Here is a 26,197-nt window from a genome sequence, read left to right on the forward strand (position 1 = left end):
AATGGCACGTGAGTATTAAAGTTCCCCAATGTCTTTAAACGCACCTTGTTTTGTCTTTCAGATGCGGGATGCAGCGCCGAAGGCCTCCGGAGCATGCGAAGAGTTGGTAAGCTTTTGTCTTTCAGATGCCGGAATGCAGCGCGAGGCGTTGGTGACAGCCGATGGACCAGGTAAGTGAAGAGCTGTCACTGAAGACCGTAATGCTAACCTGTTCTTTCTTGTCTTTATAGGTGTTGCTGAAGACTGGATTCAGGATGGTAAGCCTTTTTCCTTAGGCCCAGGATCAGATGCAGAAGACACGGTGAGCGTTCTGCTGCAGAGGATGCAGAATAACGCAAAGCAAGATTCATCCATCGGGTGTGGTTTAAATAGCCTCCTGTAGTGCTTAGGTGTCTCCTTCCAGAGCCACGCCTAGGTAAGAAAAGAGTTCCTGCTTTCCAGAAGAGTTCCAGTGTTCTGAATCTAGGGAGTGGCTTCTGCCCCACCGAACAGGAAAAGTAGTTCCAAACAGAAGAGGATCAGAGGCTCAACTTGCAGGCAAGTAAGCAGCATGGTCTGCTGCAGGTAAGTCCACCCAATCATTATGAGCCCGGCGCTTCCAGCGCTGGGACTGGGCATATTTATGAGCCTGGTGCCACTGGCGCCAGGACTGGGTCCAAAAGGTCCCAATTGGGACTGGTTGGCACTCGGAACCTGGGTTATGGATCTGCTTCCAAGGGAGTTGGGAAAACCCTGACCTTTTGGAAGCAGAGATCATGACAGTAGTCTCCTGTAATGGGAATGAGTATCTGGGTGTCGTCAGCGTAATTTGTGTAGGAGACACCCAGATAGTCAAGTACATCAAAGAGCGGTTTAGTAAAAACATTATAGAGTGTGGGTGACACGCAAGAACCCTGAGGGACGCCACAGTGAATTGGGGAGGGATTTGCTGCTGTGGACTGAGAAAAGACCCACATAGATCTATTACTCAGAAAGGAGTAATCCAGGCCGTCGCTGACTGAGAGAAGTGGGCGGCAGAGTGGAGGTGCCTGCATAAGATTTGGTGATTGACCAGATCGAATGCCGCAGAGAGGACGAGGAGAAGTAACATGGCTAGTTTGCCCTTGTCCTTCAAGACTTCATTTTGTGTTTTGAGATCTATTAGAGCCGTCTGTCCCGTGTTTGGGGCAGAATCCAGATTGTGTAAGACCTAGGAGATTATTGGATTCCAAGTACTCTTGGATCTGCAGTTATGCTGCACGGTCTAGGATTTTGAGCAGGAACGGGATGTTAGTTATGGGTCTGAAGTTAGTGGGTATGCTTTGGTATAAGGAAGGTTTTTTAGGCAATGGGATCACCCATGCGTCCTTAAAGTTGTCAGGGACAATACCGGTTTTAAAGAAGGAGTTGATGAAGGACTTAATGAATGGGGCCAAATTGTGGGCAGATTCCTTAATGATGGGAGCGGGACACGGATCACCTTGGCAATTGGAAGGTTTGATCCTTTAGATGTTTTCCACCTCAGCAATAGTGAGCAGTAAAAAGGCAAAAGGTTTAGAATTGGGAAAGTCAAGAGAGAGGGCCCCTGCAGGGGTGGGAGGGCGATTGTCCAGTTTCAGACGGTCTTGTTTCTTTAATTTTGGATTGTTGCATGGATATTTTATTCAATAAGGCTGCCTGAATGTTGGCACACCATTTACTATCTTTAATGCAGGTGTCAGGGGGGGTGGCTGGAGTTTCAAGCTCTTTTAGGATCTTAAGTTCCTTAGTGTTGGAGTCCGCTTGCAGGATACGGTTATTAAGGGAGTCTTTTTTCACCACGATAATCGCTTCTTTGTAGGTGAGCGATGCAAGGAAGAAGCCGTCTTTATGCATATCGGAAGGGTGACTTTTCCAACGATTTTCGGCACAGCGTTTAGCTTTGCAGAGCACTCTTAACTGTGGGGTGAACCAGGAGTTAAGGTGTGCACGTGGTTTAGCCTTCCTGAGTTTGATGGGGGCAATAGTCTATAGCTGTGAGCATACTACGGTTGTAGATGTCTGCTAGGGCGGTGGGATCATTACAGGAGTAGTGGCAGCATTAAGAGATGGGAGTAGCAGAGGCAGTTTCTCTTTGGTTATGTCCCTTTTATTTCTAGTGGGGAGGGCTGGAGCTATCAGAGTCGGGACACGGGGGGGGGGGGGGGTGCTTGCTTCAATATTAATGGTGATGATGTGGTGGTCGGACCATAAGCAAGGGGTATTGGCAAGGACATTAATATTGCAGTTGGAGCCGGCTAACCAGTCAAGGGTCCTGCCTTTAGTATGAGTAGGCTCTTGAATGTGCAGGGTGAAACCAAAGTTGGTTAGTGTTCTCCAGGTCTAGTGCAATGGGATCTTTGTGTCGCCAAATCCCAGATTAAAGTCGCCTAGGATGATCATTTGAGAGTTGGTTTTAGTATTGTCGAGGAGGAGGGTGGATATTTTGCCGCCAAAGGATGGTGTAGGGCCTGTAGATAAGGTGGAGGGTGGTTGTTTGATTTGGGCGTTAGTGAGAGTTTGACTGATAGTAATTTTAGCTGACTCAAGTTTGGAGTTGGTTGACACTCTTAGATCAAGAGTGTTTTTATTGATGATGGCCACGCCACCACTTCTGGCATGGGCAGTGATGTGGTCACATCGCGTGATACCGTAGCCGGGTGGTAAGGCAAGGGTCAATGAGGGGCCGAATGCGGCATATAGCCAAGTTTCAGATATGGCAATAAAGTCGAGATCTGAGGATGTGATGAGGTCTGCAATGTCTAGTGCGTGCGCTGGAAGAGATCTGGCGTTGATAAGGGTGCCCTTGATGCAAGGTGGTTTAGCCTCTGTAGTATAGGATTTGCTATTCGTGGTTGGAGAGGGTGAGCAAGGTGGTGTATGTAGTGTTCGCTTGGAGATGTTACTGCGGGTAGGTCGTATGCGGAATCTAGTGCCTAATCTCTTGTTTCTGAGAGATAAAGAGCACGGTTGATTCGGAGTAGGTTTCCTAGCGAAGTGTTCCAACCAGAGGGCCGGGTCGTTGAGGTATAGGTTGGTGTAGTTGTTGATGTAGTGTAGGCCTTTGGTGGTAGTCGCGGCGCCCATTGTGGGGATCACACTGGACAGAGTCGGGTGGAAGGGGCTTGGGTGAATCAGGGTGTCAAATGGCTGATTGTCGGCAGGGGGGACGTGTGAGTAACTAAGTGGCAATGGCTGCCTGAAAGGGCAGAACATGGTACAATATAAGGAGCACCCTAAGGAGCAAGGTGGTAGTGCACGACGCCTAGGTGCAATATGAGTCACACCGGGCGGCAGAGGAGGTAGTGGGAGCACACTGACGCTTAATCACTGTAAATGCGACCATGAACACAGGCTAAGAATGCTGTAAAAGCGACCAAGGGCAAATTCAATTTTGCTAGGGCAGTATAAAACAGGCTAAATCGACATTGCTAGTAAAATGCAGCAATAGGTAGGTTCAATTTTGCAAATGGTGTGCACAAATAGGCAAGTTCGGTTTTACTGATAGAAGCATTGGGCATTCATAAGGTTAACGCAATAGGGCCCCATATGAGGCATAAGTAATCGTTGACACTGTGGGGCAGATAGCAGGCACAGTGAGTCGAGAAGTGGGGGCAGTAGAACTGCGGAACGCTTAAGGTTATAAAGGACACTAGATTAGAAGGTAGAGGGGGCTATGCACGCACAATGGGCAGTGAGTGGGGGGGCGTATTGTGTAAAGGTGGAGGAGCCCATGTCTCGTGAGTGGGGGCTTGGTAAGATCAATCAAGTGGCGTAGGTGGACAGTTCTGGTGACAATGGGTTACACATGTATGCACAGATCAATAGTTTGGATGTGCAAATTGACCAATGTTGGGACGGATGGTAGCGTGTGGCTAGGATGGTGTCGCTCGATACAGGGCGGCAGCTGGGGCGGGTAGGAAATGTTACCTCTGAACGGGGGTCCGTCCGGCTCACGGCAGTCAAACGGCATCAAACAGGCAGCAGCCTTGATTCCTTGGGCCTTGGAGAATGTGGGCCGGCTTCACCTGCCGGCGACCAATGGCCGTGAAGAGGGTCACATGATCCTTTCTTGAGGTAGGCCTCATGACTGTGGCTTGGCAGACCAAAATTAGCATCGAGGAGCTTTGACCTGTGCCACAATTTATGGATATACCTGGACAATAAAGCTCCCAATCTTCCATAATTGCATGTGCATGTTCTCGAGCGACACACACCAAATACTACAGTGTATTAATGTGCAATCTTTCAAATCTGCCTTGGCAACATTCCAATGAATTGAACACTTTGCATCATAGATCTCTCCCTGGCCCACCAAGGTTGAAATGTCATGCACCCCTACTACAAAGCACTAGCTTGTTGAATGACCCCTTTGTTTTGCGAACTAATTGAACAGACTGGGCACTGGGTTCCCTGAGCAGGGCCACATTGAGTGAGATACTCTGAAACCTCTGCAGTTGCAATTTGCAGTGTGGATGCACATTAACATAACATTTTGGTGCATAGTACGACCATTTTTAAACTTGCATGTACCTAGGTATAATTTACAGCACCTGGAGCTCGGTGCTTTTAGGGGAAATATTTTGGGTGTACTAAAGGATCAAGGATTACAATTGTGCCCATACTAATACAATATTAGTTATGCTAAAAGGAGCGATACGCATGGGTAAGGGGAAAAATATAGCTACAGAACAGGACCTAGGTTTGCTACTGAGTGAATCCTCCATGTTAATTTAATAGAAAATAGGTTGAGATTGGCCCTAATATGTCGTACTTAAGCACAGCTGGTTCCTAGGGGTTTCATATGCCTTTCCCTTCAAATTTCATTTGCATATGCCTAGCAGCATTAATGCATTTAGGATTGAACTCTTAGGTCAACCTGAGAAGAACAAGGAACACAAAGCACTTGTCTCGCCTCTGTCTCGTCTGCTTGCACCCTGCCCTGTGTCCCTTCCCTAGTGCTCTCCCCTTCCCTCTCCCTTCTGCCTCTCTCCTCTCCCTACCTATTCTATGGTGCTATTCGTCTCGCCTATCTTCTCTAACTGCTTCTGTCGACTATCCTGCTCTCCTCACTAAATCTGGTAGGAAGAAGTTTAAAAAGGACATCTTGGTCTCCGACCCAGGTCTCCCTATCGCTGACACCTATACCAGTGCCTCCTCCAGGAATACTTTTACCAACATCCTCTTTGTTGTTCCCTCACCAGACCTATGGACTCTGCGCTCTCTACCTGCTCCTCTTCCCATTAATGGTGGCACCCAGTTGGAGGCCCCCCTCACCTCCTTCCACTCCTAAGGTCATCATTCATGTTTATTTGAATGGTACACTCTTGGTCCAAGGCCCACAGGCCAACCATCTCTTCTATAGACGCTTCCTGCGCCTCATCAATTTCCTTTCATCGCCTGCTGTCCCCCCGCCCCCCTGCCCCCAACCGCTTCCTCGCCTCCCCCTTGGCTACCTTGCCCTCTCCTCCTTCCCATTGTGCCCCCTCCCCACCCTCGGGCTTCCTGTACACCTCTGCAGGGCATACCTCTGATTTGTACCCCTGCCTGGAAGTCTTTCAAGGAAGGCAACCTTCTCCATATTGCCACTCTTAACTCTTGCTCAGCTGTCAAACACTCCTCCGACATCTGCTGCCTTCTGGAGTAACTTGACCTCTCGGTCTCACGAGAGAGGGTACATGATCAGCTCTGTCACAAGCCCCGACGGCTACAAGATCCTCTCCGCGCCCAGGTCCAACTGTTCCGGAGGGGGTGTAGCCTTGATCTTCCCCGAGTGGATTCCTGACTCTGTCCTTCCTACGCAGGCCTACTCCTCTTTCGAATGCCTCGTCGGCAGGCTCAGATCTGAGTGGGTAGAACTCTCCTCTTCCCTCCTGGTCTAGACCACTCAACTCCTCCTCCTTGTAGACTTCAACATCCACCTGGATGCTTCCTGTCCTTCCTCTGGACTCTCTTGTGGCTTTTGCGACGCTCTCTTTTCTCCCCTATGGCCCGACTCTGCAGGGCACACTCTGGATGTTCTGATCTCCTCAGACCTTGCCCTTTCTATCCCTCTCACTACTCCCCTCTCCTGGAGTGATCACTTTCTCCTTTCCTCCCAGCTCACCCTCTCTACCCCTCAGCCCAAGCCAACTCCCTCACTGCCACCCACCTTCTCGGTCATCCGACCCATGAAGCGTGTGCCAGTTGAGGCTTTCGCCGCCGCTTTCTCACCCCCCCCGCCCTCCCCTTTGGCTGACTCACACCCTGACACAGCCCTTTCCATGTGCCACTCTGCTATATCTGATAGTCTCAATTTTCTTGCCCCTGTCATGAGGATCCGCCTGAAGCCCAAAAATACTAGATTGACTTGAATTTTATTTGTTGCTTTATTGGTAGCCAATGTTTATCACGCACAGAGCAATACACGACCAAGGTGCGGAATTCCTGAGAGATAAATTACGCCTACGCCAGTCGACAAGAACGCTCAGATCAAGAATTCGCCTGGAACCGAAACCATACAACAGAAGAAAACCCAGAGAATCCTCTTTCTCGCAACTGGCAACGAAAACCTGGAATGACCTACCAAAGAATATACAGAACACAAGAAACCACCTATTATTCAGGAAACTGCTCAAATCCTGGCTCTTCACTGCATAACTAGAAGAACACCGACAAGAAAGCCCACACTGCTAAAACAACGATGAATAGAGATGCCAATCACGGTTCCCAGCAAACAACTGTACACTAACAGAATCCAAGGAACGCACTCCAGGACAGAGAGTTGTTAGGACTGAACACATACAGACTAAGACGGAAGCACTTGGACGACCCGCCCATAGCATCCAGGCTTGGACCACACCCGAAGTTCCAGCAAACAAATTCACATAGATGGTAAGGAAAGAGGACACCAACTCCAGCTCCGACACCCAATGGAGGAGAATAGACACTCCAACCTTACTACACATAGTTAATTTAGAATACTGCACCATACATAGTTCATTAGAATACAACAGTGAGTACGCCACACTAAAACCTCAATTGCTCCATTGGGTGTAGGCCTCTCCCCCACCATGCATGACTCTCAAATCTAGCGGTGTATCACTTTCGAGCAATGACAGTTTTCGTCAGCCCTCTTACCTGGGTTGCAGTGGGGGTGGGGCGGGGTGGATTTATTCAGGAATCAAGCTTGCATGTTCTTTGATCTAGCTGTACCCCTTAGAAGGTTTTTGTCCAATTTTCTTTCGCCACAGACACACAATCAGTTTAGTAATGTAATGTTTTCCACAAACATGCAATGTGCATTGAAGGAGCATTCAGTTTTAGACTTATTTTGTCTGGGGTGCAATAATAGTTCATTTAGATTAATACTTGTGTAACCAGGTTTTACCAAAGGTCACACACATACTTTTACATCCCGTCCCCTTTTGTAAGTGTGGCCCTTGCGAGGGACGGGATACAGAACCTTTTTCACCAGAAAAAACCTTCTGCATTAAATTTTAGAGGCACGCGGCCCAGGGAGCATGGCCTCCACTGACTCCGCCTGCCGGCGCCACTCCTCAGTCCCCTTTTCCGCATCGGCTGGAATGTGCCAAATTCACCTGCGCTCCTGGGTTTGGCTTCGGCCATGTAATGGCACGCGTGGATACTTCTGCTCTTTCCTTTTGTCCTAGCTCTTCCAGATAACTACCAGAGGACCTGAAGGACTTCGTCAATCATCGATCCAGGCCCAAGGTAGGGCCACTCTTTTCCAGCACACCCCGCAAGGGAGACTCCCTCCAGGGATTTGCCCATGCGGGAGGAACCGCTCGGGTTCTTATACCTGCACGAGTACCGAGGCTTAGTCAGCTACCGACCACTATGCCGAGGGGTCAGTGGAGCCTCCTGGTGCCAGTGCGGAGGGACCGGTAGGTTCTTTTATCGGGTCTTCAACCGAGGAGCTATGCCCTAGTACCGAACAGAGGTCCGAGGGAGCGCCTGTACGCACCATGTACCCCGCAGAGGGCGACTCCTCCCTCAGGAGGCGCAAGAGCAGGAGGGACCTTTCAGGTCCTAATAACAGTGCAGGTACTGAGGCTGCTACAGCTACCGGCTGTCTGGCCGAGGGGTCGCCAGATTCTACCCGGACACCGCGCTTAGGAGCCGCAAGGCTCTATTACCGGGCCTATGCCCTAGTACCGGCCAGAGGTCCGAGGGGGTGCCTGTACGCACTACGTTACCCCGCAGGAGCCGCAAGAGTGGGAGGGACCTTTTTAGCTCCTAATACCAAGCCAGGTACCGAGGCTGCTACAGCTACCGGCTGTCTGGCCGAGGGGTCGCTAAATCCTACCGGACACTGCGCGGAGGGGCTGTAAGGCTCCATTACCGGGCCTATGCCCCCAAAAAGAGTCATGCCCTGGTACCGGACAGAGTTCAAAGGGGGCGCCTGTATGCGCCACGTACTCTGCAAAGGCGACTCCTTCCCCAGGAAGCGTAGGAGCGGGAAGGACCTTCAGGTCCTGATACCAGTGCAGATACCGAGGCTGCTACAGCTACCGGCTGTCAGGCTGAGGGGTCACGAGATCCTAGTGCTTGTTGGGGGCTGCAAGGTTCTATTACTGGGTCTTCACCCAAAGGGCTACACCCTAGTACCGGACAGATGTTCAAAGGGGCGCCTGTATGCGCCATGTACCCCGCAAAAGTATCTCCTTCACCAGGAAGCGCAAGAGAGGGAGGGAGGGACCTTTCAGGTCCTGGTACCAGGGCAGGTGGCAGGACTACTACAGCAACCTGCCATCAGGCTGAGGGGCCGCAAGGGTCTATTACCGGGCCTATGCCCTGATACCGGACAGTTGTCCGAGGGGGCATCTGTACGCACCACGTACCCCGCAAAGGCAACTCCTTCCCAATTAGCGTAGGAGCAGGAGGGACCTTTCAGGTCCTTCTACAGAGGCTGCTACAGCTACTGGCTGTCGGGTCTAAGGGTCCCCAGATCCTACTGGACACTGCGATGAGGGGGTGCAAGGTTCTATTAGGGGGAAAACACCTAAAGGGCTACACCCTAGTACCGGACAGGTGTCCGAGGGGGGGGGGGCACCTGTACGCACCGCTAAGCCAGCGAAAGCTTCTCCCTCCCCAGGAAACGTTTGAGCAGGAGGGGCCTTTTCAGGTCCTGGTACCAGGGCTGGTACCAATACTGCCACAGCTTCCAGCAGTCAGGCCTAGAGGTTGGGTGATCCCAATGGGCAATTACCGGTTCTATACCTGAGGGGCTATGCCCTAGTACTGGACAGATGTCCGAGGGGGTGCTTGCACGTGTCACTCACTCCGCAAAGTGGTCTCTGTCCAGGAGGCAAAAGCACGGGAAGGACCCTCCAGGTTCTTGTACCAGTGCAGGTACTGAGGCTGCAACTACAGCACTTCATGGTCCCCTGCCATTTAAAGTAGACCAAAATTAAACAGATCCTTGTGTATCCTAGTAGTGATCACAATGCCAGCCAACCACCCGATAACAAGAGCATTCACAAAGCCTGTGCAGTGGGTCTCGGCAGGGTTGGGAAAATGCAGACGGGTGATGCTGCATGCAGACACAGCAAGTGCCAGGCTGGGTCTGGACAAAAAACTTGACACAACTTAAAGCCAAGCTGTACTTTAGAAGAAGTATTGATTAAAATCAGTTTCTATCAAGTGGGATGGGGCCTGCAGCCTACTTAGGAATCTGGCTCAGACTAGCAGCCAACAGTCTCATGAAACCAGTAACAAAGTAAAGAATGTTAGAAATACCTCCCATGTTATATAATGCCCAGGTCCTGCCACCCCGCCTCTCCTTCACCATTGACTCCACCGTTACTACATCAGAGTCCACCACCAAGGAACGGCAGTGGGCCAGGAGCTATGCACAGCTAGCAAAGACTAGCATTGTGACTTGATGCCAGACTTGGAGAGCTGCTGTGCTGAAAGGATGTGGGATGACCTTGACTTTGGGTAGGTGTGGTGCATGGAAAGTTAAACGTGTAAGGGATCATGGCGAAAGGACCGAATTCCTCCCAGTTAATCGGGCAAGTCCAAAATGTCCTCAATGCTTTAAGCCCACTCTAAAGACTCTGCATGGACTACAGCAATGGTTGGTGGAACGGGATCTCCATGCCAAGGGCTTGCCCTGCACCCCTGACTTCATCAATAGTTTCCCTCCTGTCCAGCTTAAACCGGCTAATTGCTCTGCATGACATGTTAGAAAAACAACCTTGCTTGACCTTTGAGTACTGGAGCACTACTAGCCCATAGCCACACTAAAATGTCCAGCCGGAATACTGGGGAAGAAAGTGACGACACAACCATAGGTCTCATAAAAGATCACATTTCCATTACGTCATTGTACCAAACCTACCATGATTTTAGGATGCTGTCACCTACTGTAACTCGCTAGCGATGGAAAAGTCTGGTTAAAAAAAACTAGTTCCCACTTTCTCCAGTGGGCTACAGGTGGTTTAGAACCAATAGTCTCAAACTTAATGGTTCAAAGACAGAAGGATTTATTTTATGGTTTGCCCCTAGCACAGCTTCAACAGAGTAGACACGCTCTCACTCTGCGTTTTCTTTAGGGAAAAGTACCTTCCTAAATGTTTGCAGCCTTTGTGATAACCACATGAGCCTGGATGTAATGGTAAACTTAGTGATGCAGAAATCCTCAAACCTTCTCTCCCTCCTTCTGTAGTAGTAAATTACCCAATGGGGGGGTCACGTTGTTCCTTAACCAAGGCAACACCGTCCATGCTAGACTTCCTGCATATCTGATGTACAGACCTCGAAAGGTATAGAAACGCTGCAGGGTGGCTTGTGTTTGGACCATAAAAGAAGATATCCGGTCTCTACACACCAATTCTCCACTGGCACCCAGTACAGTCTAGAATTGCCTTCAAGGTCCTCTTAAAATGCATACAACTATGTCCACAGGCACCCTACCTCCTGAACGCAAAGGTCTGCTGGCTCCAAATCTCCTCTCTGTTCCAAGAGATGCAAACCAGTAGGAGATGTGCTTCTGTGACAGGCCCTAGACTATAGAACACCTCCCCAGGCCTGTATCCCTCTTGCTGTTACCAGCTACCATAAAAGCAGTAGATGCCAAGTCACTGACGGCACACAGGACCATTTTCATGATGCCTTTGCCCACACTATATGCCAGTATTCCCATGTAAGAACACTCCTATTACCTTTGCATAAATACCATTGTAATAATGGTTCCTGCTGATTTTGCCAATATTCCCATGTATGGGCACCCTCACGGTTGCCTTTTTGCCAGTAATGCTGTTACTGCTTGGCCAGATTACCCTGCTTCACCAGCTCCTTCAATGAAATGAAATTGCTAGTACAACCTCCCCAAACAACCTCTGCTGAAACACTCAGAAATGCACACATGTGCTCCCATTCACTCCGACAAACATTCTGACACCGCTTTTAGAATTATTTTTGCAGCGTACTTGCCTTATTCAAAAATGGTCCCGCTCCTATCTGCTCAGATCTTCATTTCTACCCCTGGCTTAGGGAGGGAAGTTTTAAATCTGGATACTGTCTGCAGCAGGGCACATAGGAATACATAAGAGTAGCTCTAGATTCCTTCCTGCATTCCGCGGGGCTGCCGTTTGTTGCCCTCTCCAGTGGCTAGTGGGACAGAGGCCTTACACGCCTACACTTAGGACTATGCTCAAAAAAAGGGCTTACAGGGCATATGTCCTTGCGGCCAGTAGGTAAATATATTGTGTGGAACGGAGTCCACTTCACTACTCCCATCGCCGTACACCAGCATCAAGGTGAGCCCCGGTGCTCCCCTCATCCAGGCGATGCGCTGGATCAGCTGGGAAGTCTTTGTTCCCTTTGCGCGCCTGTTCCAAAGATGGCCGACGGCTACTAGCGGCATGAAAACCTGGCAACGCATAGCCTATAGCCCCGACAGGCGGAAGCCGGCCCTCGTCCTGATAAGGCCCTTGTTGAAAAGGCCTGTTCTGTGCCTGTTTAGCGCATGGAAGCGCGGCGTGGCCAACCCCCAATGCCCAGACCTCACGGGCATGCCAATTCATCAAAATCAAGCACGGTTAACTGAACTGTCTATGTACCTGTACACGGAACAATCATTCACCTCCTTGATCTGCATACTTTGTGACCTATGCATCCTGTATCTTCATGCTTACTGAGTGACATTACTGTAAGTACAGACTCCCTGTCGTATTCCAACGCATTCTTACTGTAATTATCCTACTAATTGCTGCATTGCCTTATATCAGTGCTTTTGAATACATCTGTACCCAAGCACATAGTCTGCTGCTTGCCAATGCTCAGCAATGCAGTGGTCTAGGCACTGAACACAATTACTCTAGAGTGCTGCTTCGCCTCACATGTGATGACAAGTGCCCTGACCCTGATTTCCCCTCCCCCCCCCCCCCCCCCCCCCCCCCCCGGCCCCATATCAGCAAATGCTCGATCAGCTATCCTACTTAATATTTCTGTTTGGTGCTAACCTGACTATTATAACATTTGGCTCTAGCGTGCATTTGATAACCCTTTTATTTTGTGTTTTACGCCTATGGGACTAGTCCACCAATCACTGTCTATGCCTATGGGACCAGCCTACTGCACCCTATTGAATGTGCCCTTTGGGACTGGCCTGCTAAGGATCTTAATTCTCACGCCCTTTCTACAATGTTGTGTTCATATGCCCATTGTGCTTAGAGGCCGGCTGCAGCAAACCCAAATTTATGCTTTATCAGGCCACCTGCATTAGTGCTTTACGATTCCTTTCCTTATGGTTTTCCTGACCCATGCTTCCTGGATATAGCCTCAGCAACAAGTAGTTACCCCATCTGTGTACTCCTGACCAATGTAGAATCTGCCCATTTGTGTGCACCTAGCCATTGTTGAATCTGCCTATTGGTGTGCATGTAGCCAAAGTCGAATCTACATATCTGTACGCACCTAGCCAATGTTGAATCTGACTATTCGTGTGCAGCTAGCCAAAGTCAAATCTGCCTATTGGTGTGTATCTTTAGCCTCTGTCGAACCTGCCTACCCCAGCCCTACACCCTAGACCACTCACCTCACACAGGTCAGGACTAGACCATGCTCACCTGGTTCACACTCATGTTCCCTTTCTGTGTCATGCAAAACAGTGTGCCTTGAAGTGGCAATAACTTCATAGCTTTCAGCAATGGCCTAGCCAAACTTGGATGCCTGAGACACTCCCCCACACCCTTCTTGCCCACCAGGTCACCCTTCCCACCTAGCTACCTCCAAAACCTTACTGCCATAGACAGTGACCGCCCAGTTAACACCCTAACCAACTTTATTTCCGATAGAACTCCATGTCACCCCAAACCAAGTGTTCCTGGCTTGACTGGGGGCGCCAAACTTAGCACTAAGCCCAACCACACCAAACCTAGTTCTAAGCCCTTCACAACTAAGCCTCCAGGAAACAAACTCAGTCAACCCTAACCTCATAGCGCGGAACAGTAGACTAGGCACTAGACTCCCCCTCATGATTAGTAAGCTTTCTGCCAAACCCCACTCTAAGACTAAGAAAAATTATACAGACTCTAACAAGCCTAATTCACTCCCCTTAAAAGGAGCATTACTAAATGGCGGGTCCCTTGTTGCCCATTCTACAGAAATTGCTGACATAATCCTGACTAACAATCTTGACTTCCTTGCCATAATAGAAACTTGGCTACACGAGGCAGCAGGACCTTATTTAAGCCTAGCTATCACTGACAAATACTCCATCCTCAGAGCCAACAGACCCAATGCTCGGGGAGGAGGTGTAGCTATCCTCTTTAAATCTTCTTGAGACTTCACATCCGTCAATTCTCCAGCATTGGATTTTCATGGATTCACATGCTTAGAATATTCCCCGTCGTCAGGCTGGGAATCCTCGGTAAGTTATATAGACATTTTCCAGAGGAAAAATTCCAACACTTTTGTGTCCTATCTACGTAGTTTTGGGCCGCGCACGCCGGCGCCACTAGGACGTAGAGGTGTATATATAGCTCCGCCCCAGCGGCTCCCTCAGATTTCAACCGTCTTCCAAAGTGGTGGGATTACCTCGCGTATCTGCTATTTGGTTAGGTTGTACTTTCTACTTCTGTGACTGTTCTTCTCAAGAGAATGTCTGGAAAGGCGTTGTTTCGTCAGTGTGCTACATGCGGTCTTAAGAAGGTGTACGAAGGGGATGGTCATATGGACTGCATTTACTGCCTTCATCCTCACCACACGGCGGACACTTGTGAAATATGTCAGGGTTTCTCCCAGAAAACCCTCAAAGATCGAAAAAGACGCCTTGTCGATTGGCTCAATGACAGGGCGGGTGCGTACCCGGCATCGGAGGTGGGCTCCACGGCCTCAAGATGTTAGTCGGAACCCCCGATGAAGAAGGCACGTGCTGCCGAAAAAAAATGACCCTCTGAGAAACATTCAGAAAAACATTTGAAGGCCTCCTCTTCACACAAGACACCGTCTTCTTCCTCCTCATCAAAAAAGGAGAGAAGAACCATTTAAATCCTCTTCAGGAGACCGTCATAAGTATACCTTGAGTCGAGAGGCCGCGGCCAACAAGTCGGCCCCAAAAGCGGCGGGAACACCTCAAGGCCCTGCACCACTGGCTTCGTCGACGACCCGCTCGTCGACGCCTGCGTCATCGACGGCTCCTCCCACGTTTCAGACTGCGGCGGTAGGAAACATAACATCGACGGTGGTCCCGTCGATGGGATGGCAACCAGAGGTTTTCGATCCCCTTCCGCCGGAGGCCCTGCTTCAACCAGAGGAGACTTTCTCCATCTCGTCGCCTGACGGAGAATGCGACAGTCGCGCGCCCAACCGATCTGGGGCTGCGGCCGACCGGCGCGATGTTGCTCTTGGGTGGGGGTACCATCCCTACAACCTCGTCATTACTGAACCCCCAGGCGTTTCTGTCCTTGAAGGTGCTAAATACGCTACAGAAGCTATTACAGCGTTTGGACACACAAATACCCCAGCCTAGGGCCCCGGCATGGCTACAGTCTACGCCATTCGTCGACGAGCCGGGCCCGGCTCCTCGCTCGACGACCAGGATTACGGCCGCTTCCCACGCGGCAGAGGATTGCCCTATCCCACAAGAAGGAGAACTACAGGACTCGGACCGTGAAGGATCAGGTTCAGACATCTCACTATCCCCCTCAAGGGTCCCAACTTGGAACTCTGAAGCAGAGATGGAAGCTCCGAGTAGCCCAGCGCAGCCATCACCACCTGACGACGTGGGGGCATTCCATGCCATGAGTAAGGAGTGTTCGGAGTTTGGCCTAGTCCCTGAAGAGGAGAAAAAGGATTGTTTTCTTTTTTATCATATGGGCAAGAGAAGGAAATCCATATTCGCCATCCTGATTTTGGACCATGTCTGGCAAGAGGGCCTGAAGACCAATGTGTCACCCGTTCTCTGAACCGGCAGTGAAAGGTAATTTGGAGAAGTTGTTCAAGGCTCCAGAATCGACTCCCAAGTGCCTGACGCCTCAACCGTCGCCTGAGTCGGTGGTATCTGCGGCGGCGGCTAGAAAGGCCAGGTCTCAACATAAATGCACGACCCCGCCAGACAACGAGGCCAGGAGACAGGACGCTTTCGGCAAGAAGGTGCTGTCCGTCGGCGCGTCTACAGTTAAAGCAGCCAACTCCTTGGCGATTATGTCTAGGTATGACAGGGACATGTGGCACCGACTGGCTCCTATCTTGGAGAATTTGCCCGAGGAACATATAAAGTCCGCCATGTTGCTAGTACGGGAAGGAGAGGAAGCCTCCAACCATGCTATAACCATCGCTGTCGACCTAGCCGAGTCCGGTTTTAAGCAAATCAATAATGGCATAGTTCTATGTAGACAAGCCTGGCTCAAGTGCACTACCTTCAGACCGGAGATGCAATATAAAGTCTTGGATATGCCGTGTGAAGGGGAACAACTGTTCGGTGAAAAAGTTGATGAGGCCTTCAAGGGCATGAAAGAGGATACTGACACGGCGCGGTCACTCGGAGCCCTCCAGAGTGGTAGGAATTTTCGTTACTTTCGTCCTTTCAGAGGGGCTTCTGGTAAGTCCCGGTTTGGGTCATCTAGAGACTGAGGTTTCAGCAGACCCTCCTACTCGTCCCAAGGCTACAGGCGTGCGGCCCAATCTTCTCGTAGAGGCAGAGATTACCCAAACCTCCAGACGGCGGGGTGCCTACCCTTCGTCGACGAAAGATCAACAAACCAAGAACCAACAATGACATGTTTCAGGACGTCCTGGGGAGCCGAGTGTCTCGTTGCATCGACGAGTGGGAGAGCGCATAACAGACTAATGGGTTTTGGACACAATTCATCTGGGCCACTCTACAGTTCAAGGGCAAGCCACCACACATTCCACCGGTGTTCTCGGCCCAGCCCCACCTTCGAATACTACTGCAGGAGGTGGCGCTTATGCTGCAAAAAGGGGCTATAGAACTGATCCCGGTGGCAGAAAAAGGACAGGGAGTGTACTCCCGGTACTTTGTCATCAAGAAACCAAATGGAAAATGGCGACCCATTCTGGATCTACGAGCGCTCAACAAACTGCTCAAGAATTTAAAATTCAAAATGCTGACGCTTCAGGAGGTGATCCCATCGATACAACCCGGAGATTATTTGTAGTCGCTAGAACTTCAGGACGCATACTTCCATATCCCGATGCGTCGACGGCACAAAAGATTTCTGCGGTTCGTCTTCTGACAAACCCACTATAAGTTCAAGGTCCTCCTGTTCAGTCTAAAATCGTCCCCCAGGACGTTAACCAAATGTCTGGCTCCAATAGCAGCCTGGTTAAGGAAGGAAGGTCACCATGTGTACCCTTATTTGGACGATTGGCTAGTGAGGGGACTGTCTCCGGAAAGGGCACAATAAAGCCTAGATGCCACCCTGTCCCTCCTGCAACGTTTGGGCTTCGCAGTGAACTTCGACAAGTCCTCGTTGAAGCCATCAAGGACCTTGGTCTTTTTGGGGGCAGAGTTCCACACACAGTCAGGGCTGGTGAAGCCATCCCTCAAAAGGATTCACAGACTGCAACAAAAGGCATCGGAATGGGAGGTCGACACCAGAGTGTCAGTACGAAGGTACATGTCCCTGCTGGGGACCATGTCGTCCTGCATACCCTTGATAGACAATTGTCGCCTCTTCCTGAGGCCTCTTCAGGAATTCTTGGCGGATCGATGGGCACAGAGTCAAGGGCGCTGGTCAGACAAGTTGACCATCAAAGGCCAGCTCTTGCAGGTGCTTCAATGGTGGAGAATCTCCATACACCTAACGAAGGGAATGCCCCTACTGGAACCTGTGTTCCAGAAGACAGTGGTGACGGATGCTTCTCTAACTGGGTGGGGAGCTCATCTGGACTCCTTACAGGTTCAGGGTCGTTGGTCATCGGAAGAGTCCTCCCTCCACATCAATCTGCTAGAGTTGAGGGCGGTGCGTTGAACCCTAAAATCCTTTCTGCCACAGATAAAGGGCTCAGTGGTGAGAATCATGACAGACAACACGACAACAATGTTTTATCTACGAAAGCAGGGAGGAACCCGCTCCAGGAGCCTGTCGACGGAAGCCCAGGAGATCTGGCATTGGGCCCTACAACACGACATACATCTGTTGGCGTTCCACTTACCAGGAGTAAAATATTTGCAAGCAGACGCTCTCAGCAGGGAGATGAATTGTCTACACGAATGGGAACTGAACGATCAACAACTGCACCGTGTCTTCGCGGAATGGGGTCATCCGGCCCTCGATCTCTTTGCGACGAGAGACACCAAGAAATGCTCCCAATATGCGAGCAGGTGGCCACAATAAGACTCGCTAGGGGACGCGTTCTCCTTCCCGTGGACGGGCAAGTTTCTGTATGCCTTCCCTCCCCCCCACCCCCCCATTTGCTCTCATCCGTCGGACTCTGCAATGGATCCACAGATATCCTTGTTGGGTGATCCTGGTGGCCCCATATTGGGCCAGACAAGTGTGGTTCTCCGATCTACTTCACCTATCAGCGGCAGAACCAATGAGGTTCCAGAAGATCCCCAACCTTCTGTCTCAGGAGAAAGGGGTCGTTTGGCATCACGACCCGGACAGCCTTAGTCTGACGGCCTGGCTCCTGATTTCTCCGAGTTTGGCACATTAGCGATTCCAGCGGATTGTCGTCGCATTTTGCAAGCTGCAAGGGCACCTTCCACGAACACTTCATACACATACAAATGGAAAAGGTTCTGCATATGGTGCGCAGGTCAACCAGGTCTGGTCCCGCGGGCGATCACACCGGAACAACTCCTACCATACCTGTTGTTCCTGGCAGAAAACGGTTTATCTGTTTCATCCATAAAGGTGCATCTAGCTGCCATATCAAGATTTACTTGGAAGAGACGTTCCACTCCATTGTTCAGTGACCGCCTAGTTAAACACTTCCTTAAAGGGTTGTTTCGAACCTTTCCTCCCACGAAGAAGTTTCCTCCGATCTGGAGTCTGAACCTGGTCCTGGCAGCCCTGATGAAACCCCCTTTTGAACCAATGTCGTCGACATCATTAATATTTTTTTTTTTTGGAAATTGGCTTTCCTGGTGGCCATTACCTCTGCTCGACGCCTGTCAGAAATACAAGCTCTAGTGATCGACCCTCCGTATTTGAGGTTTTTCAGTAATAAAGTTGTGCTGGCCACTAACCTGCATTTCATACCTAAAGTGCCTTCCATGTTCCATAAACCCGCTTCTATAGTGTTGCCTACATTCTTTCCAACACCGTCTTCAGTGGCAGAGAAGCCTCCCATACATTGGACGTGAAAAGAGCTTTAAAATGTTATCTCCATCGCACTCAAAGCTTCAGAGACACGAGACAACTCTTCGTAGCTTATGGTCCTGCGGCTAAGGGTAAAGCGATTTCAAAACAAGGACTATCCAGATGGGTGTCTTCGGCCATTTCTTATTGTCATTCCAAGGCCGGAAAGCTGCTAGAAAAGCGTCCGAGGGCCCATTCGACGAGATCTACATCGTCGACGGCTTTGTGGTCTGGAATTCCGCTGGGGGATATCTGCCAGGCGGCTTCCTGGTCGGTACCACACACGTTTACCCGACATTACTGTCTCGCACAGCAACATGCTGAGGACACACAGATGGGATGGGGCGGGCAGTACTACGTCGCCTGTTCCAATAAGGTAAGCCCCGAGTGGGGTTACATCCTTCGGCACCTATGCTTTAAAGTGTCGTGTCTTTCACGGTTAACATGCTGTAATGTAATGTGTTGCCATAGTAAATGGCATTGTGATTATTGTGATGTTGGTTTGCATACACGCCTCCAATGTTCGGGGATACTGCTATACAATCTATTCTAAGCATGTGAATCCATGAAAGATCCAATGCTGGAGAAGGGAATAGTTTCTTACCTGTAACTCCATTTCTCCAGCATTGGTATCTTTCATGGATTCACATGCGCCCGCCGGCCTCCCCTGAGCATGCAAACCAGAGATCCCCCCCCCAATACTACTTTGGGGGCTGAAATCTGAGGGAGCCGCGGGGGCGGAGCTATATATACCTATACGTCCTAGTGGCGCCGGCGTGTGCAGCCCAAAACGACGTAGATAGGACACAAAAGTGTCGGAATTTTTCCTATGGAAAATGTCTATATAATTTACCGAGGATTCCCAGCCTGACGACGGGGAATATTCTAAGCACGTGAATCAATGAAAGGTACCAATGCTGGAGAAATGGAGTTACAGGTAAGAAACTATTCCCTTCCTCTCCACTAAAATCATGCAAGCTTCTTACAATCAAGTTGCAAACCTCTCCCAACAGCACAATCTCTATTCACTTAATATATAGACCCCCAGGTCATCCTGGAGCCTTTGAGGAAGACATCCCCTCTCTAATAGCTGAGAACTCTAAGCCATCAGCTCAAACCATCATCCTCTGAGATTTTAATCTTGGGTACAATGACCCTAATGACTCCCCAGCCTCCTCCTTGGCTAACGCCATAGCTGAGCATGGCTTCACACAACTTGGCGCGGAACCTACTCATCAAAGGTAGAATCATCGACTGGGTAGCTGCGCTTAATTGAAATATCGCCTGCAAAGCCCCTCAACCTCTTGCATGGACTGACCACCATCTCATCCCATTAGATATTAATATCAACAACCCAGATCCAAGAAAGTGCCCTACTGCACCAGCATGTGCGACCAGGAATAAGTGTAACATCACTGCTGAAACCCTAGTACCTTTGGTCCTTTCCGCTCTCAGCGCACTTCCGGCCATGGCCAACCTCAACCTATTGGTGAATACCTCAATGATGCCATGGCCAACGCCATTGATACCATCGCCCCATCGAAATTGCGCAAAGGAAAACCTAGAGCTCATTTGAACTCCTGGTACACCCCTGAATTCAAACTATTGAGAAAAAAGAAAGCTAAGCTAGAAACACTTTGAGTGGCACCCTCGGCTGAAAACAAAACCAATCTTACAAATATCTCCTCCTTATACAAAAATGAGATAATTCATACCAAGAAAGAAGCCTAGAACGTTAGGATAAACCAGGCAGGATCCTGCACCAGAGAACTTTTCCATATACTAAAGGAATTAGGGAACCCAAATCCACCTGCAGATACTTGCACGAAAGACAAACCCTGGTGCACCAGTATCCAGAACGCTCTTGCCAACAAAATCACAGGACTCCAAACCAAAATTTAGCGTAAACGACAACTCACTAGTAACAAGTCCACTAGCCCAAGTACACCACCGGCCACTGACACCAACTTAGGCTTCACATTTAAAAAGGTTACTATACCGGAAGTACAGAAAATTATAGTCTCTCTAAAACCGTCCAACTGTAAAGGGGACAGCTGCCTGGCCCAGATTATAAAAGACGCAGACAGAGATCTATCCCTTTTCATCTCCAAACTCGTAAACCTATCATTCTCCACCAGTTCAGTCCCTAGTCACCTGAAGCAATCATGGGTTCTCCCTCTTCTAAAAAAACAATCACTAGACCCGGCCATACCCACTAATTATAGACCCATCACCACGGTCCCATTCTTGCTAAAAATCCTTGACAGACTTGCCTACCTGCAAATTCAGGACTACTTGGAGACTAACCAACTGTTAGGAATTCGCCAATCTGGCTTTAGACCTCAACATAGAACAGAAACTGCCCTTGTTGACCTCAAAAGTCAGATTGATGAAATCAAAGATAAAGGTAACGCCGCCATCCTACTCCTTGTAGACCGATCAGCAGCCTTCGACCTGGTCGATCATAAAATCCTCTGCAACCACCTATGCTCACTTCTCCTCCTCTGCTGTCATGTGGATACAATCCTTCCTGGCTAATAGAACCAGGAGTGTCTTCTTGCCAGTAGCGGCAGCTGACCCTACCCCCATTACATGTGGCGTCCCCCAAGGCTCATGTGTCTAGCCCACTTTGTCAAAGAGTGGCTTTGTAAATATATCATACAAACTGGACCATCTGGGCGTCACCTACACCAATTATGCAGATGACACCCAGATACTCCTTACCCTTTCAGGTAATAACAATGCTGATGTCATCCGGATTAATGAAATCTTCACCATCATTCAGGCATGGATGGCCACACACGGCCTCTGCTTGAATGATGAGAAATCTGAACTTCTCCTTGTCGGCTCGCCTAATAACCTACTGAAACTTAGCCCCAATTACAGTAGCATCATCATTGATAGTAACACCATTCCCATTGTTAAGTGTGAAAACCCTTGGCTTTTATTTCGATGCCTACACTAACCTTTCCAAACAAATCAACATGACTGCATCAGCCACTGCCTACACCGGTAAACTGATCAGGGCCTGCAGACCTTTCCTATCCTCCAGTAGCTGCCTCATGTTGGCCAGGGCTCTTATACAGTTCAAACTGGACTATTGTAACAGTCTATACCTAGGCGCAAACCAATCCATAATTAACAAACTACAGGTACTCCAAAATAACACGCTAAGAGCAGCATTAAATATCCCCAGGCGAGAGCACATCTCCACCACCAGAAAATCGTGTAAACCATCTAGCCCCTCCTTATCTCACCACAATTTACCTTGAAACCTGCTGCCAGAACTACTAGATCCTCTAACACACTTTGCCTTACGGTGCCCAGATTCACCTTAAAAAGAGCGGGAGGATCCAGCTTCACGGTCCTTGCCGCCCAACTTTGGAACACCCTCCCATTCAACATTAAATCTACCAAGTCCTTTCAGTCATTTAGGAAACAGGTCATCAGCTGGTTACTGAACAAAAAGTAGCATTTACCCTTTTTCTCTCTTCTATGTCTGATGAAACGGCTCACCTTGTAATTGTGTTCTTCCATACAAACTGTATATATGTATAATTGCATGTATTGTACTATGTAACCGTGTACCTAAGAGTCCTTTTACTTTTGGGTCCGGAGCGCTTTATAAATGAATAAAACAAACAATAGTTAACACTGAATTAAAATGAAAAAAAGAGAAAGTGAGCATTGCTATCTCTAGCAAGAATAGAGGAAGGGAAAAGGAGCGGGGTTGTCTGCTCTGTGGGAGTTCCCGCACCAAGTCTCATTTTAAGAAAGCAGGACCCTTTTGTCTGCCTGGTACTCCTTTCCACTGCGCAACTCTGCTTTGATCTCGGCCTGTCTGCACAAGGTGAATACTTCCTGCATGATGCAGTTTGTGGATGATAATGTATTCAGATATTGGTTACCTTCTGAGGCATTGGCAGTTGCTTGTGGAAGCTCATGCTTTAATTAACGATCTTCATTCTTTTTTTGTGTGCATTTCAGCTTCTTCCTGAACTGACCAACCCAGATGAACTTCTCTCCTACCTCGGCCCACCTGATCTGCCGAACAGTGGCAACGACGACCTTCTCTCGCTCTTTGAAAACAACTGAGATGGTGTTTTTGTGGCAGAGTGTACACCATCATTGTTTGATACATTTGGGAATGTCATGCTGTTGTATTGACTCTTAAACACACAGCTGTCTCCCTCCATCTGTGACTCATGTTTTGAGTAATAGTGAGGCTGATGTTTTGGCCTTCCTCAGCAACAACACACCTGCCACTGCCCTTCCTCATCATTCCCCTTTTTGACATGGAGATGAGCCATAGCTGGTGACTGTCCAGGACTTTGCCTCTCTGGTGATTTGCTTCAGGCTTCCCCCCCTCCACCCAAAGGCCTGGACTTGGCAAGGCTGGAAAGGTGATTCCGCTCATTCTATGCTTGCAAACATGCCTGCACAAACACTTCCCCCTGCCCCCCCTCTTACCTTTCCCTAGCCCTGTCAAGGCTTGGACATCTCATCGGGGGTCTCTTCTGTCCATTGAGGATATGGGGAATTGGTTGACTCTCAGCGTCTTTCAGGGTAGCGGTGGTCCTGGGCACTTTTTTCTAGACACTGCCCAATCAAAACAAAATGAACTTTCTCCTGTGCGAAGAATTTGAAGGTTTGCGACACCCTGTCCTGGTTTGACCCATCTTGGAACTGCTGCTCCCTTCTCAACAGAAATGGGACCTTTCAGGCGCTGGAAGGATTGACAGCCTCATGACAGATTGTTCATGCTGCCTGTTTAAAACAAAAAAAATAGGTTGGAGCTTGAACACGTTTTTATTTGTTGGTTTTTGTTCTGTTTGTGAGCGTGGGAATCTGGGGGAGAGAGCCGACTAGGTAAACAATATTGGAGGAGCCTGCTTCTGAGAGAGCAATGCCTGAGCTGTTCCTTGCCTTGGTATCGAAGCTGCTATTGAGCAGGTGAAACCGCATAGACTACAAGAGTATGACCTCCCCTTTCTAAGGCAGAAGGTGGGTGTGGGGGGAGCGAGGAAGGGAGGGAGAGAAGGGCATGTACAACAACCTGCAAACGGAAGTGAGATCTTGAACATCATCTACTATGGGATCCAGACCCAACATGGAGCAGCTGCCTACAACACCCAGTTTAGGGGTCTACCAAGCCAACAGTTCACTTCTCACTCACCAGTCACTGGGCCCCAATCCAGGTAGGGATAGGAGAATTTAAGCAACTTTATAATCTGTGCAATCCCAAAAAACAGAGCTTAACATTTTTGTGTCATGGACTCTTCTTCAGTCTGAAATATTCATCCATATTCGCCCTAGTTGCAATCTAAGTGGACTACAGACTTCCTCATCAGTTGTGTGAAGCAGTTAAATCTGATATGAGGGAATCCTGATTTCGTAAGGGATATGAGTGCACAGTACACAGAGGGCAGGGCCTTTTCTGGACACTAGCTTCCTTGCCTCCCTATCTGACAACTGATCAAAAAGCACAACGAGAAACTGTACATAGTGTAGAAAGACAACAAAAATATTTAAAGGAAAAACAAACGACATCCCAGAAGGAATCGCTCAGCCGTACGCATCGTCCCACTGTATCGCTGCCATTGCAGGCAAAATAAATCTGCAGCAGTGTGTTCTGACCTGGATTTTCTCCACAGCCTGTAACATATGTCATTCCATTGGGAGGGAGGGTTGGAGGTGGGGGTCTGGGAGCTTGGATGTAGTTACGCTGGTGGAACCGGAAATGTGGGCCATTTCGATGTGGTTTGTCTCCTTTTAATTTAATTTTTATTTTTTATTGGTGCTGTTGTGTTTTTAAAGAGTTCTACCACAAAGCTGGTCTCCCCGAAACATAAAGCTGACGGATGCATTGGCATTTTACAAAGCCAGAGTGACTGAAAATACAAAGTTCAAAGACAAAATGTTTCTACTGTGCCGACTTGTGTTGCTTTCCAGAAATAAAGACGGTTTCAGGGTGATTTTATTTTTTTGTGTGTGAGAAAACGGACCTTCCTGTTTATAGGGATGTGAAGGCACAGTGAATATGCTTGGATTCAGTTATGAAACATGGTCTCTTTGCCCTGGAGCACAGAAGAAGCAATTCTGTGAAGCTTCTCAAGATACTATGTTGAAAGTAAATATTCTTAAGGGAGCTAGGAGATCTTGTACATAAAAGGGCTGGTGGGGGTCCTTGATTACAGCAGGCCCCTCTGAATTAGTTGGACAGGCATATGTTTCTTTCCAAGCCATTCCATTGACTAATGATCCTGCAAGACCCATTGATTTCAATGTCTGGGAATTGGAAGGGGGAACTTTGCAGAACACACACATGGTTAACTAGTGGTACCTCTGCCCTCCTCACACCTCCACCCACCACATATTTAGGACTGCTATGGACACCTATGTTCGATATTATTGTTCAATAACAATATCTAGTGATCCGTAAGTGCCAACACCACATGGCAAGAGTGAGAGGGGAGTTAGAATAGAAATTGTGTCCGAACTGCTTCCAATGCTTGTTTGTGGTTCTTGAGTGATGAACCTTTAAGACTACAGAAGAGACCTGTTATTTTATCCATTTTGTGTTTCTCACTTATTCTGTGAACATGTCGGATGGCCAGTCTACTTTGAGAAACTGAAACTAACCTCCTTTGTCTAGCTAGTAAAAAGGCTGCATGGTTGCCATCTAGTGTTCCAGATTTTGCAGAGAAACTCTTAATTATTCACTTGGTGCACTAACTCGCTAGTTCCTGTGTTTTTTACATTTGTGAATGAACTAGCATCTTGGTTTTGTATTTATTTACTTGTGGGGGTTGGCTTCGGCCATGTTCAGTGACGCCCTATGATGTTGAACTAACGTTAAAGGTATTTGTACTGTTCACCGTCACCAACAGAGTTGGTCCCCAGGCGCTCTGGCGGATCTGCAAATGAGAAGGTGGGATGGGTTAGTAGGTGAAGCGGGAGTAGGATAGTGAGAGGAGTGGTGTTCTGTTGGCAGCTTCAACTCGCTATGCACCGGGTGCTGAGCTTTGGTGCGAGTATCTGATGTCAGTCATCATGTGCTGTTGGTGCGGCTTATGTGTTGTTGCAGTGTTGTGAAGTGTGTGCGTTTTGTTGTGCGAGAGAAGGTTGTGTGAGATAAGTCCGCAGAAATGCTGAATTTTTTGTTAGTGGGTTATATGAAGTTTAACATGCTAACATTCAGAGGCGTGTCCAAGTGTGGCGCTCACTAATCCTCCCAATCTCGTCAGGATGGGCGAAGGGGTTACGCCTGGCAAGGTTTTGGGTTTGTGTGACGCGCTCCTTGTGCTATTCTAACACGCTCTGTAAGTGTTCTAATTCTGATGGATTAATTAATGTGGGTTGGGTGTCTATTCTTCTCCTTGGGTGATGGAGCAGGTGTTGTGGTCTCCTCTTACAAACTT

At 48.9% G+C, this 26,197-nt stretch overlaps 1 protein-coding gene across 3 annotated transcripts in view; it reads left to right on the forward strand.

Moving 5' to 3' along the window:
- Nucleotides 1-24,751, forward strand: part of ZMIZ2 (zinc finger MIZ-type containing 2) — a 403,457-nt gene extending 378,706 nt beyond the window's left edge. For all 3 annotated transcript variants that reach the window (XR_011276133.1, XM_069618968.1, XM_069618969.1), the window contains one exon: nucleotides 22,764-24,751. Coding sequence is in view for 2 of the 3 variants with exons in the window: in XM_069618968.1 (XP_069475069.1) it covers nucleotides 22,764-22,871 (108 nt within the window). In the remaining variant the exon portion in view is untranslated. The remainder of the gene's footprint in view (nucleotides 1-22,763) is intronic.
- The last annotated feature ends 1,446 nt before the right edge of the window (nucleotides 24,752-26,197 follow it).

Source organism: Ambystoma mexicanum, chromosome 10 (assembly GCF_040938575.1).
Source record: "Ambystoma mexicanum isolate Mex_15411 chromosome 10, UKY_AmexF1_1, whole genome shotgun sequence".
NCBI lineage: Eukaryota > Metazoa > Chordata > Amphibia > Caudata > Ambystomatidae > Ambystoma > Ambystoma mexicanum.